This window comes from Chelonia mydas, chromosome 27, assembly GCF_015237465.2.
Source record: "Chelonia mydas isolate rCheMyd1 chromosome 27, rCheMyd1.pri.v2, whole genome shotgun sequence".
NCBI classification, from domain to species: domain Eukaryota; kingdom Metazoa; phylum Chordata; order Testudines; family Cheloniidae; genus Chelonia; species Chelonia mydas.
Genome location: NC_057860.1, coordinates 6,836,340 through 6,848,580, shown reverse-complemented (window position 1 = coordinate 6,848,580; position 12,241 = coordinate 6,836,340). Strand labels below are relative to the sequence as shown.

General features: G+C 39.4%; 1 protein-coding gene across 8 annotated transcripts in view; it reads right to left on the bottom strand.

Moving 5' to 3' along the window:
* Positions 1-12,241, bottom strand: part of TANC2 (tetratricopeptide repeat, ankyrin repeat and coiled-coil containing 2) — a 675,729-nt gene that overhangs the window by 134,645 nt on the left and 528,843 nt on the right. For all 8 annotated transcript variants that reach the window (XM_037886783.2, XM_037886784.2, XM_037886786.2 and 5 more), the window contains one exon: positions 6,016-6,141. In XM_037886783.2, coding sequence (XP_037742711.1) covers positions 6,016-6,141 — 126 coding nt within the window. The remainder of the gene's footprint in view (positions 1-6,015; positions 6,142-12,241) is intronic.

Sequence of the window (12,241 nt, the reverse complement as noted above, 5' to 3'; positions counted from 1 at the left end):
CTGTTCCTCACACGTTCTTGTCAACTGCTGGAAATGGCCCACCTTGATTATCACTACAAAAGGTTTTTTTTCTCTCCAGCTGGTAATAGCTCACCTTACCTGATCACTCTCGTTACAGTGTGTATGGTAACACCCATTGTTTCATGTTCTCTGTGTATATAAAATCTCCCTGCTGTATTTTCCACTGCATGCATCCGATGAAGTGAGCTGTAGCTCACGAAAGCTTGTGCTCAAATAAATTTGTTAGTCTCTAAGGTGCCACAAGTACTCCTTTTCTTATTATTGTTTTAATTAATCTCATGCATTACCTTGTTTGGAAGGGAAACTAGCAGTTCCTTAAAGTGCTAGTGCATTTTTTATATTTATATCTGATTATTCCCCATATCCAAATGGTTGTCAAATTCCAAATTCCAAACAGTTTGGATTTGAGGTTCCAGTTTTGGCCCATCTCTAATTATTATTATTAAATACAACTGGCAGCATTAATGTAATATTAAGGTTGAAATATCCAGTACTCAATGTCAAGAAATTCTAAAAATTAAAGATGGAGTTACAACATTAACTTAGTATGTAATTTTCAAAGGAGTTAGGGGAATTGGACACCTTATGGGAATAGACTATGCTGTATAAGGTACAATGTGTCCAAATTAACATTGTGGGAAGAACCTTAACCTTTTAAATTTCCTAACTATTGACTGTTTGACATTTGAAATAAATGCTGCATTGACACAAAGTTGTTTTTTTCTTTCATTTAAAAATATTAGGTATAATGACAATAGTAGTTTATTGGTCTTCTGTGGCCACAAAAATGAAAGTCATGGAAAGGAATTAGGGGACATCTTTTCCACCAAATATCTTTCAGTGAGCTAGGCAGCTTCACTGCTCTGTGTCTGAGGCTATTTCTACACTACTGCAGTAAGTCGACCTATGCTACGCATCTCCAGCTGTATTAATAACGTAGCTGGAGTCAATGTACCTTAGGTCAAGTTACCGCAGGGTCTACACCGCGGGGGGTTGACCCATCAACTTACCTTACTTTTCCCATCGGCGTAGAGTACAGGGATAGATATCGGAGAGCGATCTGCTGTCGATTTGGCGGGTCTTCACTAGACTCGCTAAATCGACCGCCGATGGATCGATCTCAGAGCGTCAATCCGGGCTGTAGTGTAGACCTGCCCTTCAATGCCTAATTCTGATGGATAAGCCAGAATTGCATTAATGACATATATTGCCTTCCATTCAAGACTATACTCTCACTTTCCAATAGTCAGAAATAATACATAGTCAATGCTGATAACCAGAGATGGTCTCTACTGAGAATGCCTCGGTTCACCCCAGGGACTAATAAGGAGTGGGGCTCATACCTAGGAATTATGGATTTCAAAAAATAACATTAAAAAAGCAAGGAAGGAGAAATCTGATTCAAGGAGCTGACAACTGACAACCATCCACGAGACTACAAATTATCTGCTTCTGATTTTTAGTTGATTTTTTAAATTAAAACGGTTTTTGATTTAGAGTTTTATTTTCTTAACAGAACAGGTTGCTATTTCCTCTCCCTCCCCCATTTTGGGAAGTTTTTCTTTCCTTCCCCTTCCAGCTTTTTTACTAATCAGATCCGAATTCCAAAGTTTTGCCCCAAATCCCTCCTCAGTACCTAGTAGGAAGCTTGTATCTGAGACCTCTCTATGAACCCGACGCCTGTCAGACACGTATGAAGAGAAGAACAAACTACATGAAACTTTCCCCCTGTAACTGGCTGTAGTCTCAGCACTCCATTTAAAGTATGCAACGTTGGTAAGTACCTTGCCAGAAAGAAAATGTTTAGTGCCACAACCATTTGGACATCAGCGCTGAGGATATGTTCCGTATTTCACTAGCCACCAAAGTTATATTTGTACCAAATGCTAGAATATTAATTCCACATGGTCCATAGGAAAAGTATTTCATTTTATTATGCTGACTAAATTGAATCCTGCAGTGTACTCACACCATTCCTAATCACTGGTTTGTCCATTCTGTTAAACTGATGCCTGGCCAATACCTATTTTAAACTACACCATCAAGCCAAGACTGCATATTTTTAGAGAAGAAAAGAGCACGGAGATGTTGCTAACTGGATTTTCTAAAACATTTAAAAATAATTTTCAAGTGTCACTGATTAGTCAAATGATACATGCCAGATACTTATTTAACCTCCTCAATTCCTGATATTGTCTGATGAACATCTTAAGAATCCCTGTTAACATTTATTTGATAATCCTCAGCAGACAGCACTCCCCAGGCATAGCCAAGCAAGTCACAGAACTATGGGAGCTACCAAGAGTCAGACCCATAATAAGGCCCCATTCAGCTGGGTCTCTATCAACGTCATAGAAGATAATTAACTATGGGGCCCTAATGAATTCCCAACCCACAACCTTTGCATTCTAACTTTTGCAAGAGGGCAATGATCCTTCATCTTCAAAGCCTACTTAGTAACAAAGGAGAAGAATGGAGAATGAGAAAGTAGGTAAAAGCAAATTAGGGCAAGAGAAGAAACAGAGAGCAGGGAGACTGTATCACGGCCCTTACATATTACAGTCTAATTCATTGCAGGACAGATGATTGGAAAGGGCTCAGACGGAGAGGGACAAAAATGTGAATAATTAGCAGGCCAGAGTATGTGTGCACAAACTGGAGGATTCTGGTTAATTGCTTGGCTTTAGTATTTGTTACAAATAACAACAAAACAACCACAAAATAAATTAACAATTGCATTTTTATATCTGACAATATGTCAATCCCTCACTGGATTTTCTATTCACTTTTTAATGAAGAATGAGGCTGGAGTCCCATGGTAATATCCTGAACTTGAGATAACTTGTTGAAGTAAATTAAATCTATATTTCTTTGGAAAGAATTAGGGGGGCAGGTAGAGAGTGAATTTTTAGTGCTAAATGAGAGACTGACAATGTATAAGCTTTGCAAACATCTTCAGTAGAGCCCTAAAAACACATTTCAATCCTGATATGAAACACGCCTGCTATTCCAGTCCTGCGTCTCTCCATAGCAGAAAATGCCAATCATACCAAAGTAAGGCTGATTGAATAATATGAACAAATGCACAAAATCCGCACAGCTGAGATCCAATAATTTATTTCACTTCTGATCCTAACCTTCAGATTTAACAGAGACCTTCAGGAGACACGCTTCTGTACCATCTAGATCAGTCTCCCCTACACAAACTGAATTCTTAGCTGTAATTTGATTTTGTTAAAGTGCCTGTTAGGAAATTATTTGGCTTGCAGACTCCTTTCTCTTCAAAGAGAATAAGAACTCCTTCTGAGCTATGCTGGCAGTAAGCATCCACAGTTCATTATTAGTATTAAGCTGTGTGGTGTACTTGCCAGTTTCCATTTTAGGACCAGCAGCTGGAACACACAGATATCTTGCTGTCCAATACAAAGCCCATACAGTACTAAGCCACATATCAAGAATATTGCAACTATCTAGAGAGCAACGCCCGGACACGAGTGACTTTAAACTTATTAGAATTGAAATGTAGATCTGAGGAACCCAGTACTGTCAACTGTCTTCTCCTTCTATCCTATGTTAAACAGCAGCATGCAAACGTGGGTATATTAAATGCTTGAGAATCTTGATCCTATCTTCCTTTTATTCCATTTAGATTGCAAGCTCTTCAGAGAATCCTACTATTTTTCTGTAAAGAACCTAGCATACATTTAGCAGGATATAAATATCTATTTTTTATTGAGCACCTCCTTGGAGATGGCTGAACTATTTTTATCAAGTTTTCAGAAAACTCAGTGAAGTACGGAAAACTTCAGCCCAAAAGGTTAAAGTGTAGAACAGCTACAAGCAAGTGAAAACAGGGGATTATAACGGGACGTGTTAGGCACTACTGCACTGCCTATATTAATAAGAGCAGCAGTACTTTAGCACTCTAATGCAAGAGTTGTAGCACTCAGGAATTTGCCATCCAATCCGCTGTCCCCAAAATATTTCCTATTGAGGACAAGAAGGATGTTTTACATAGTAAATTACCACTGACTTTCCCTTTTCTGGGAAGGGAACAGGATGAAAACACTGGAGAATGTTTTAATATCCAGTACTTAGTTCTACAATAGACTTCTACTTTAGGGAACCTTGCAACTATTATCTTGCAGGTTAAGCTATATTAACCTAAACTAGCCTTAAATTCCCCTGGCTCACAACAGAAAAATGAAAACTGCACTCAGTATTCTGTTTAAAACCTGCCACTTGTACAAAATATTTTCCCTGCTCTGAGCCTTTAGTATTAAGCTGGGGAAGGAACGCAATTCCCGTTTTCAAACAGGTGGGTTTAACACGGGAAGTGTCCCTTGTTTAATGTCTACCCACTGAACCTCTCCATGAAAAATTAAATTTTGGGCACGAGGGGGATTGGTGGGTTAAACAATAGTCCTAATTCTTGGCCCTCAGATTGGAAGCCACTACTTGCTCCACTAAAGACTGGGAACCATCTCTGCAAATCTCCAAGACGTGACGTACTAAGCCTGAGCCCAAGTTTAGGATTTCCAATTGGGACAACAGCTCAAAGACCTGGTCACTACAACAGGCCAGTTCTACACAGTTTCAGGGAAACATTTGGAACTTTTGAACACTCAGAAAATATCACATATCCTGTGAAAAGAAGAGACTTCCAGATAGTGGTATTATCTATATGCTTTCCCTCCCTCCCCTTTGTTAAGATAGTGTGTCACTGCAACGAGAACCAGAACCAGACATAAAATATGAAACACTGCTGCTATTCCCATGCAGGCTTAACCAAAAAAGAAAAGAAACTATGTGGTGCTGCATGTTTTTTTTAAAGTGTGTCTGGAAAACAATTTGATTCTGTTCCTACAATAAAGTTTAATGTTTTGGATGCAATCACTGCAAATTATGAAGGCTTGGAAAGCTGCTCAGTTAGAACATATGGAAATTCTGTCTGTCAAAGTTTGCTTTCTTCGCTTACTGCCTGCCAATACATTTTTATAACTGTATCACCAGCCAATATGATTTCATTACAAACCGTGATCCAAGACGACACAAAATCACTTTTCTCTTTCAGTCACGGGTTGCGTATTTTGTACAAATCCCCATCAGAATTAAAACCGGCCAAGCTTGCAGTGCCATTGGATTGCTACATTAGAAATCAGTCTAGCATGGACTGATGGACACATTCCAGACTGCCTTACTTGGTCAGCTCCTCAAGGTAAAAATAAGCACATCACCCAGAGAAGAGGAGAGCCTTACGGACTCTTAACAAGCACTTGCAGACACGCAAACCAACAGCAGGAAGCTGTCCCACAGAGCTGGAACACAACTCAAGACTCAAGCATCTTTTCAGTGTATGCTCATTCAGATACTGTAGTTACCAAAAAACCCCAAACAAACAAACCCCCAAACCCAAACCTTTAACCATGATGCATCTTTTCAAGCAGTAACTGCTGAAATACAAACAAACCAAAGTCCAATAAAAGGAAAAATTAGGGTGCAACAGGCTGCAATGTTGAACACGTACTTAAAACCTGCCAGCACACAATTCTGTATACAGCAAACTAAACAGACATCAAAATTTGACACATTTGCTTTCTAAGCAATCATCACAGCAAGAGCAACCCAGAAAGGGTACTTTAACAACACTCCATGTAGCTCCCTTTGCAGTGTTCCTCACAGAAACATGGCCCAGACACTGGCTAACTACCACCATCTAAAGGGATCAGTACTTGAGTCGATTGCTACACCTTCTCAAGTTTTCTTTCCCTTCTTATTTGACAATGCTAGGAAGAAACACACTGCAAGATAAGAGGCTACCTCATCTTTCAGTAGCGAGGCAGCACTTCATGTATATAATATGGGTAACTTTACATGAATCAGATGTTTCCACCAAAATAATAGACAACTGCAGGAAGCACCATATAAAGTCATATCCTTGTGGCCACTACCTATGGCATGTGGCCGCACAAAAGTCCTTCAGCTGGTCCTTACCTCTTAGGTCTTGTTGTATGCGGGCACCTGCCAGGCTCTGCCGAGGCATTCGGAGGGACGTACGTAGGGGAGTATGTCTCTGCTCATCCAGGTAAGCTAGATCCTCTAAGTGGGCTGAGCTGGTGGCTGCCAAGGGAAAGCAAACAACTATCAGACCTGTCTCCAAGTCCTGGTATTTTTATTCATCTAGTATTCTTTTTCACACGAAACACTCATACATTTATAACTATATTAAATCAACACAACTGAGATGAAGTAAGTCTGCATGTGATATGATAGATTATGACTTTCGACCTTGAAGGGTCATAAATCCTATGGCGGACAAAAATGCAAATGTAAAATATTATTTGAGAAGCTGTATTCATATTGCTAAGGCCTGTGAGAACAATGTATGTTTCCTTCCAGCTCTTTCGTTTCTTAAAGGTAGAAATTACTAGAAATTTGCATAGATCATGCATGAAATGAAAGTTTTGAAAACATAGGGCACAGTAATTTCACACAGCTAGGAATAATGAGGTGTTTTGGTAACACTTCTCTCATGCCCCCAAGACATTTGTACTGGTTTGGTTTCCTGCTGATGCTCAGAAATGACAAGACAAATAGAAATGGAGATGCTTATAGCTGCCCAGACTTTCCTATTGAAAGGATTATTTAATTGCTTGTGCAAAAAGTTTAACAGATAAAGTCAAAGACTCCAGCTATATAACTGGGAATTTAACAATGCATTTTAAGTGAATGTCAACAAACCTCTTTTTCAATTATTTTAGATCTGCCTAATTTGGACATTAACATCCATCTATTCAGACTGTTAGAACTGCTGATAGAAAATTTAAACCTCCAGGCGAAAAGGGACTTGCACAGATGATAAAGAGAAGTACATTTCAGTTCTAAAGAAGACAACTTTACTATACCAACATTATTTGTTCATGGTAGAACTTCATTTGCCTTATAACAATAGATTAAATAGGAGTAATTTATTGCACTCACTTGAAGGCAACTCCACTGTGTGTATATATGTGGGTGCAATGACAGCTGCTAGAAAATGTATCCCTTACCTTGTGGAAAGTGACAGATACTGCAGCACAGATCATTTTATTTTTCCAATCTCAAATTAAGAACTAAAATAGACTGACACACCACCAGCTGGGAATACACCTCCAGGTGGTTGGGCTACTTCTGTAAGGACTCAGATATAAGCAAAACTTCCATGATGCATCATATTAAATACACTGAAGCAATAAACTGTCTAAAGAGTACTTTCATCCTGATATGAAAATATTTATTTTTAGATAAGATGGCCTCCTGCACTACCATGCTTACAGTTGGCATTTTTTATCAAAATTGTGACATGTACATGGTTATTTCAATGGTCAGTTCTTTAAGTGACCTTCTTCTTCTTCTTCTTTTTTTTTAAATTAAGACACCCATTGGTTGAAAAGATTTATAGAAAGGAGTTTTGTTATCAGGGAAGAAGGGAAGCAGGCTTCCACTCCAACTGGACTGTAAATGAGCAACACTCTGCAATTTTTCAAAGAGAGACAAGAGATTCGGTTAGCCAAGAGTTTAGAGCAGATCAGGAAGGAAAGAGAGCAACCAACATACTTTTAAAAATATAAACTTCACTGAGATTTTGTATTCATAATCAACAGGGCACCCAAGAATGGAGTTGGGGGAAGGACAGAAAACCAGAGAGGCAGGGGGAGAACCAGTAGACAGTCCCATCAGTAAACATTCACACATATAAATCTGGAATAAACAACTCCCAGTTTTCACTGAAGGGAAACAACCAGACTTATCATTCTCAGCAAGACTGCATAAATCAGTACATGAAAGAGTATTTGTGTGTACAAGGAAAGCTGACAATGGGAAGACTGGGGCAAAAGAGAGGTTGTTAAAAAATTATAACATCTTAAGAAAAGGATGAATAAGAACTGGCTTATCAGTCATCAGGTATTCAGATCACATTTTAATATGCCTTTGCCTTTTTATAACACCTTTCATTCAAGTACCTCAAAGCACACTACAAACAATAATTTAAAAAGCCTCACCACTGTTCTGAACCAGTATCCCCCTTTTAGGGATAGAAAGCTCAGGTACAGATCAGTTACGTGATTCACTCAGGATCACACACCGAATTAGTCATTTGTACTAATCCTGACTCCCATTGCCCTGCTCTAACTACTGCAGATAATGTCTCTCTAGGCACTGTAACCAAGTGTACTCAGCCGTGAATCCAAGATCTCAAGTGAGGCTAGAATCCAAGTACAATGAGCCATTAAGGGATTTACTTATTTTTCTTTTCTTGTCTTCTAATTTAGAGTAAATAAATGGTGCCCACACACAGGCTCTGAGTGGCCCTGTCAATTGTCTCAACTTACAAAACCAAAATGCCATGTGGGTTGGTAGGAATTGACCACGCTTGCCGGGTCTTCCCCCTTTTCACCTGATTGACCATTCTGAATGCCACAGGGCCTCCCACTGGCCAATGTCCCTGATCCATTGTGGGTATGGCCTTCAAAGATTCCTCTCAGGCATGAGGCCACGCAGACATTTCCTTCCTGCACACATCACCCATTCTTCCCTTACCTCTCCTGGTTTGTTTGTTTTTTAGTTAATTGCCACAATTTTGTTGTTTGCTGCAGGACTGCCTGTTTTGCTGGAGGTTCCACCAGCAATCTTTTCAGGACTAGGAAAGACTTTCCCCTCATCACAAAATTGGCACTAAGTAAATATCGGGTTTTCACTTTCTTCAGAGCACACAGAAGGTCTGGTTTAAGGAAGGAATCTGTTTATACTTGTTCAATTGTCACACGTTGCTGTAGATGTATACAGCAGGATAACTGAGGTAAGGGTGCCGGAATGCCTTCACAGTCACTGCTCTGCATTGCACAACAAGGAGGCTTCTCAGTGGCTTCTGGCTGCAGTCACTGCTCTGCATTGCACGACAAGGAGCTGGCTTCAGTATCTCACCCAAAAAGTGGAAGCTCTCATCTAGACCCACATCCCTCACCTGAGGAAAAGTCTGGGGATTCTGGGGGCTACCTCAGTCCTAATGTCTGCTTGATTTGACAAAAGTGGGTTAGCCTCCTCCTTAGGATTAGACCCTGTTTCCATGGCAATTTGATAATGTAACATGCTGGGTTTGCCCTTCTGGCAGAATGGGGACTATGCTGTAGCTCTGTTCTGGTTATGTTAGAATGAATATAATTTTTAATCATATACACACATGGTGTCTTCTTTCCTGCACTGGGAAGAGCAATGTATCTATGGTAACTTTAAAGCACATTGGCTTTTCCATTGTACCGTGAGCACCGTTCTTTCAAATGCAGTATTTATCAGTGTTTCGGTTCCATTTTTTAATGTAATTTACTCATTATTGTTTAATATGAAGCACTTTCTGCAGAGATGGTTACCTGCAAACCAACTGAAAAGTAGGACAAATAGAACAATGTATGCAACAAACAATGAGACTGGATCACACTGCTATGAAGAAATTAGCACATTTTGCCCGGCAACCAGTTAAGCAGGGCCATTAAAAGCTTGATGTGATTACAAGACACTGAAAACACATACAGTACATTTCGTCTGGCCATTGAATAAATGGAGTCCCACTGCATTTTCCTGGAAAATACCAAACCCCAAAATGATTCTGTTCTGGTGACATCGGAAACCATAGCACTCTTGTTTTATGATTACCAAGAAAAGTACTGGAATGGATTATTTTTACAAATAATCCTGTTTGTTGCAGATTTCATTTGTTTCTCCTTGTTAACCAATGCGTATGATTTGAAACTCATTTTTATATAAACAAAAAGAAGAGCTGACGTTTTACATAGTTAAAAGCTAGGAGCTGTTTGAAACAAGACTTCTGAGAAAAACAATTGTGGGATGACATCCAGGAAAAAGAGCTCTCATTTTTGATTATCGTGTGCCCAGTACAGCATCCAAACACTCAACATGATTTTTTCCCTAGAGTCATTTCCTGGCTTTTCACACAGAGATGCTATATTAGGGGAAGAAGAGTGATACTGGAATTGATGCCTTTTGCTGAAGGTTTACTTGAAGAAAATACTGCAGACCAATCGAAAGGGTTACGGACTCTCACTTAAATGGTATTATTGGGCAGTTCCTTGATATCATCGCACACTTTAAAACAGCTGAAGCACATGGGTGGCATTTCAGCAAGAGGAGGAGCTGTGTGAGATCATCCATTGTGTGGATTCCAAACTAGAGAGTCAGTTTTGGATAGGGTTGCCAATTTTGGTTGGACGTATTCCTAGAGGTTTCATCACATGACATAATCTTTAATTAAAGATGAGTCTTTAATTCCTGGAGACTCCAGGACAATCCTGGAGGCTTGGCAACCCTAGTTTTGAACCATTTAGGATGAGCCTGCACTACAAAGGCTTTGGTGGTAAAGCTATATCAGCAGAGCCCGCTACCAGAGATGCAGCTCAAACCAGGAATAAGAGTTCTTTTGCTGGTATAGTTAAAACACCTCCCTGATCATCATCACCTATACTGACAAAAGGCTCTTTTGCTGGTATAAGCTACATCTACACAAGGCGTTTACACCCCTAACCAGCATGCCTATATGAGCAAAACTTTGTAGTGCAGACCTGGCCTCAGCTGTGGTGGCCTATCCTCCCAAGCACAGCACTAAGGTGGTTCTCTAGCCCCCAAAGGTTTTCATGCCACTGCTTTATACAGGGACAAAATCCTCTCTCACCTGAACCACAATCATCCTACTGACTCTACTCTTGTTCAGATAATCATTTCCATACTTCCTATTAATTACACAGGAATGGAAATCACACTGCTTGCTATTCAAGATTTTGAATATTTTGTTTGACTTATTTAATGCGTTCATTATTATTGTAATTGTTTAGCATCATGATGGTCTCAGTTGGAGAAGTTTCAGAGTAGCAGCCATGTTACAGACTAACACGGCTGCTGCTCTGAAACCTGTCATTATGCAAGGCACTGCATTTAGCTGTATGGAGTGGAAATCTATCAACTTCATGAAAAAACTCGTACAGATACAGACAGACATCATCAGCTGGAGAAGTAGATGATAAACGAAATTATTACAGTTGAGAATATTTTATTCAATTACTTAATATTAAGTAAATAAAATTACGATTTTAAATTTAATTAAGGAAGTAAATGTCTCCTCCAGAGTTCCTGTATGGGCTTGAGCAAGTTATTTCTGTGAAATGGGGAAGTACTTGCACCCAGCTCTCTCAAGTCCAAGTCCAGTGCCTTGAACACAGGAAAACATGCTTTTTCCTCGTCTCAGAACACAAAAAAAGGGACATTCAATTAAATTGAAAGGTGGCAAATTCCAAATTGAGAAAGAAATACTTTTTCATACAATGCATAATTAGAATGTGGACCTCATTACCACAGGCTGTCATTGTGATCAAGAATTTAGCAGAGTTCAAAGACTGGATGCTATAGCTAATGATGACAAAAATGTTGGGCGGGATGTCAAACCTCATGCTTCGGGGCTTAAACTCATCTCTAACTATTAGGCATAAGGGTGAGACTTTCATGGGGGGCAGATTATTCCATATCTGCCTACTGTGGTGTTTCTTGCATTTTTCCCCTGAGGCATTTGGTGATGGCCAATGTCAGAGACAGCAACTTGGTTAGATGGACCATGCTAGATGCTTCTATTCTATGGCTCTTCTTCAGATAAACAATTGGCGAGGGGAAATGAACACTAACAAACTTACCTATTTTTCTTTAACCTCATTCTTGCAAATGGCTGAATCATTTTCACTGACACTTTCCAAAACATTTTGGCTTCAGGCAGAGAGCTAGCATGTAAATTTTCAGTCTGAATGATTAGAATTTGACAAAGTTATAAGCAACTCAAAAAAGTGACTTTCTAATGGAAAGTGTTAGACAACATTAACTATAGTTTTCACGACCAATGCAAAATTTAGACAACAGATAAAGTGGGGTGAGAAAAGAGATGAAACAATAAGAAAATGTGGTTTTGAAAAAGTTTTTCTTATATTCTGAAACATGCTCTTCACCCTTCATGCTCCTCTCCTCTTACAGAGTTGACCAAAACCAAACCTTTATTGCAAGGAAGGAGAGTAACAGTTGTTGAGATACTGTGATTAGAAAGAATTGGATTTACAATGGCTGAAAGTTATTAATTCCTCATATTAAAAACCAATGCAAACTTAAAGACTTGGGGTCTGATTCTCATTTA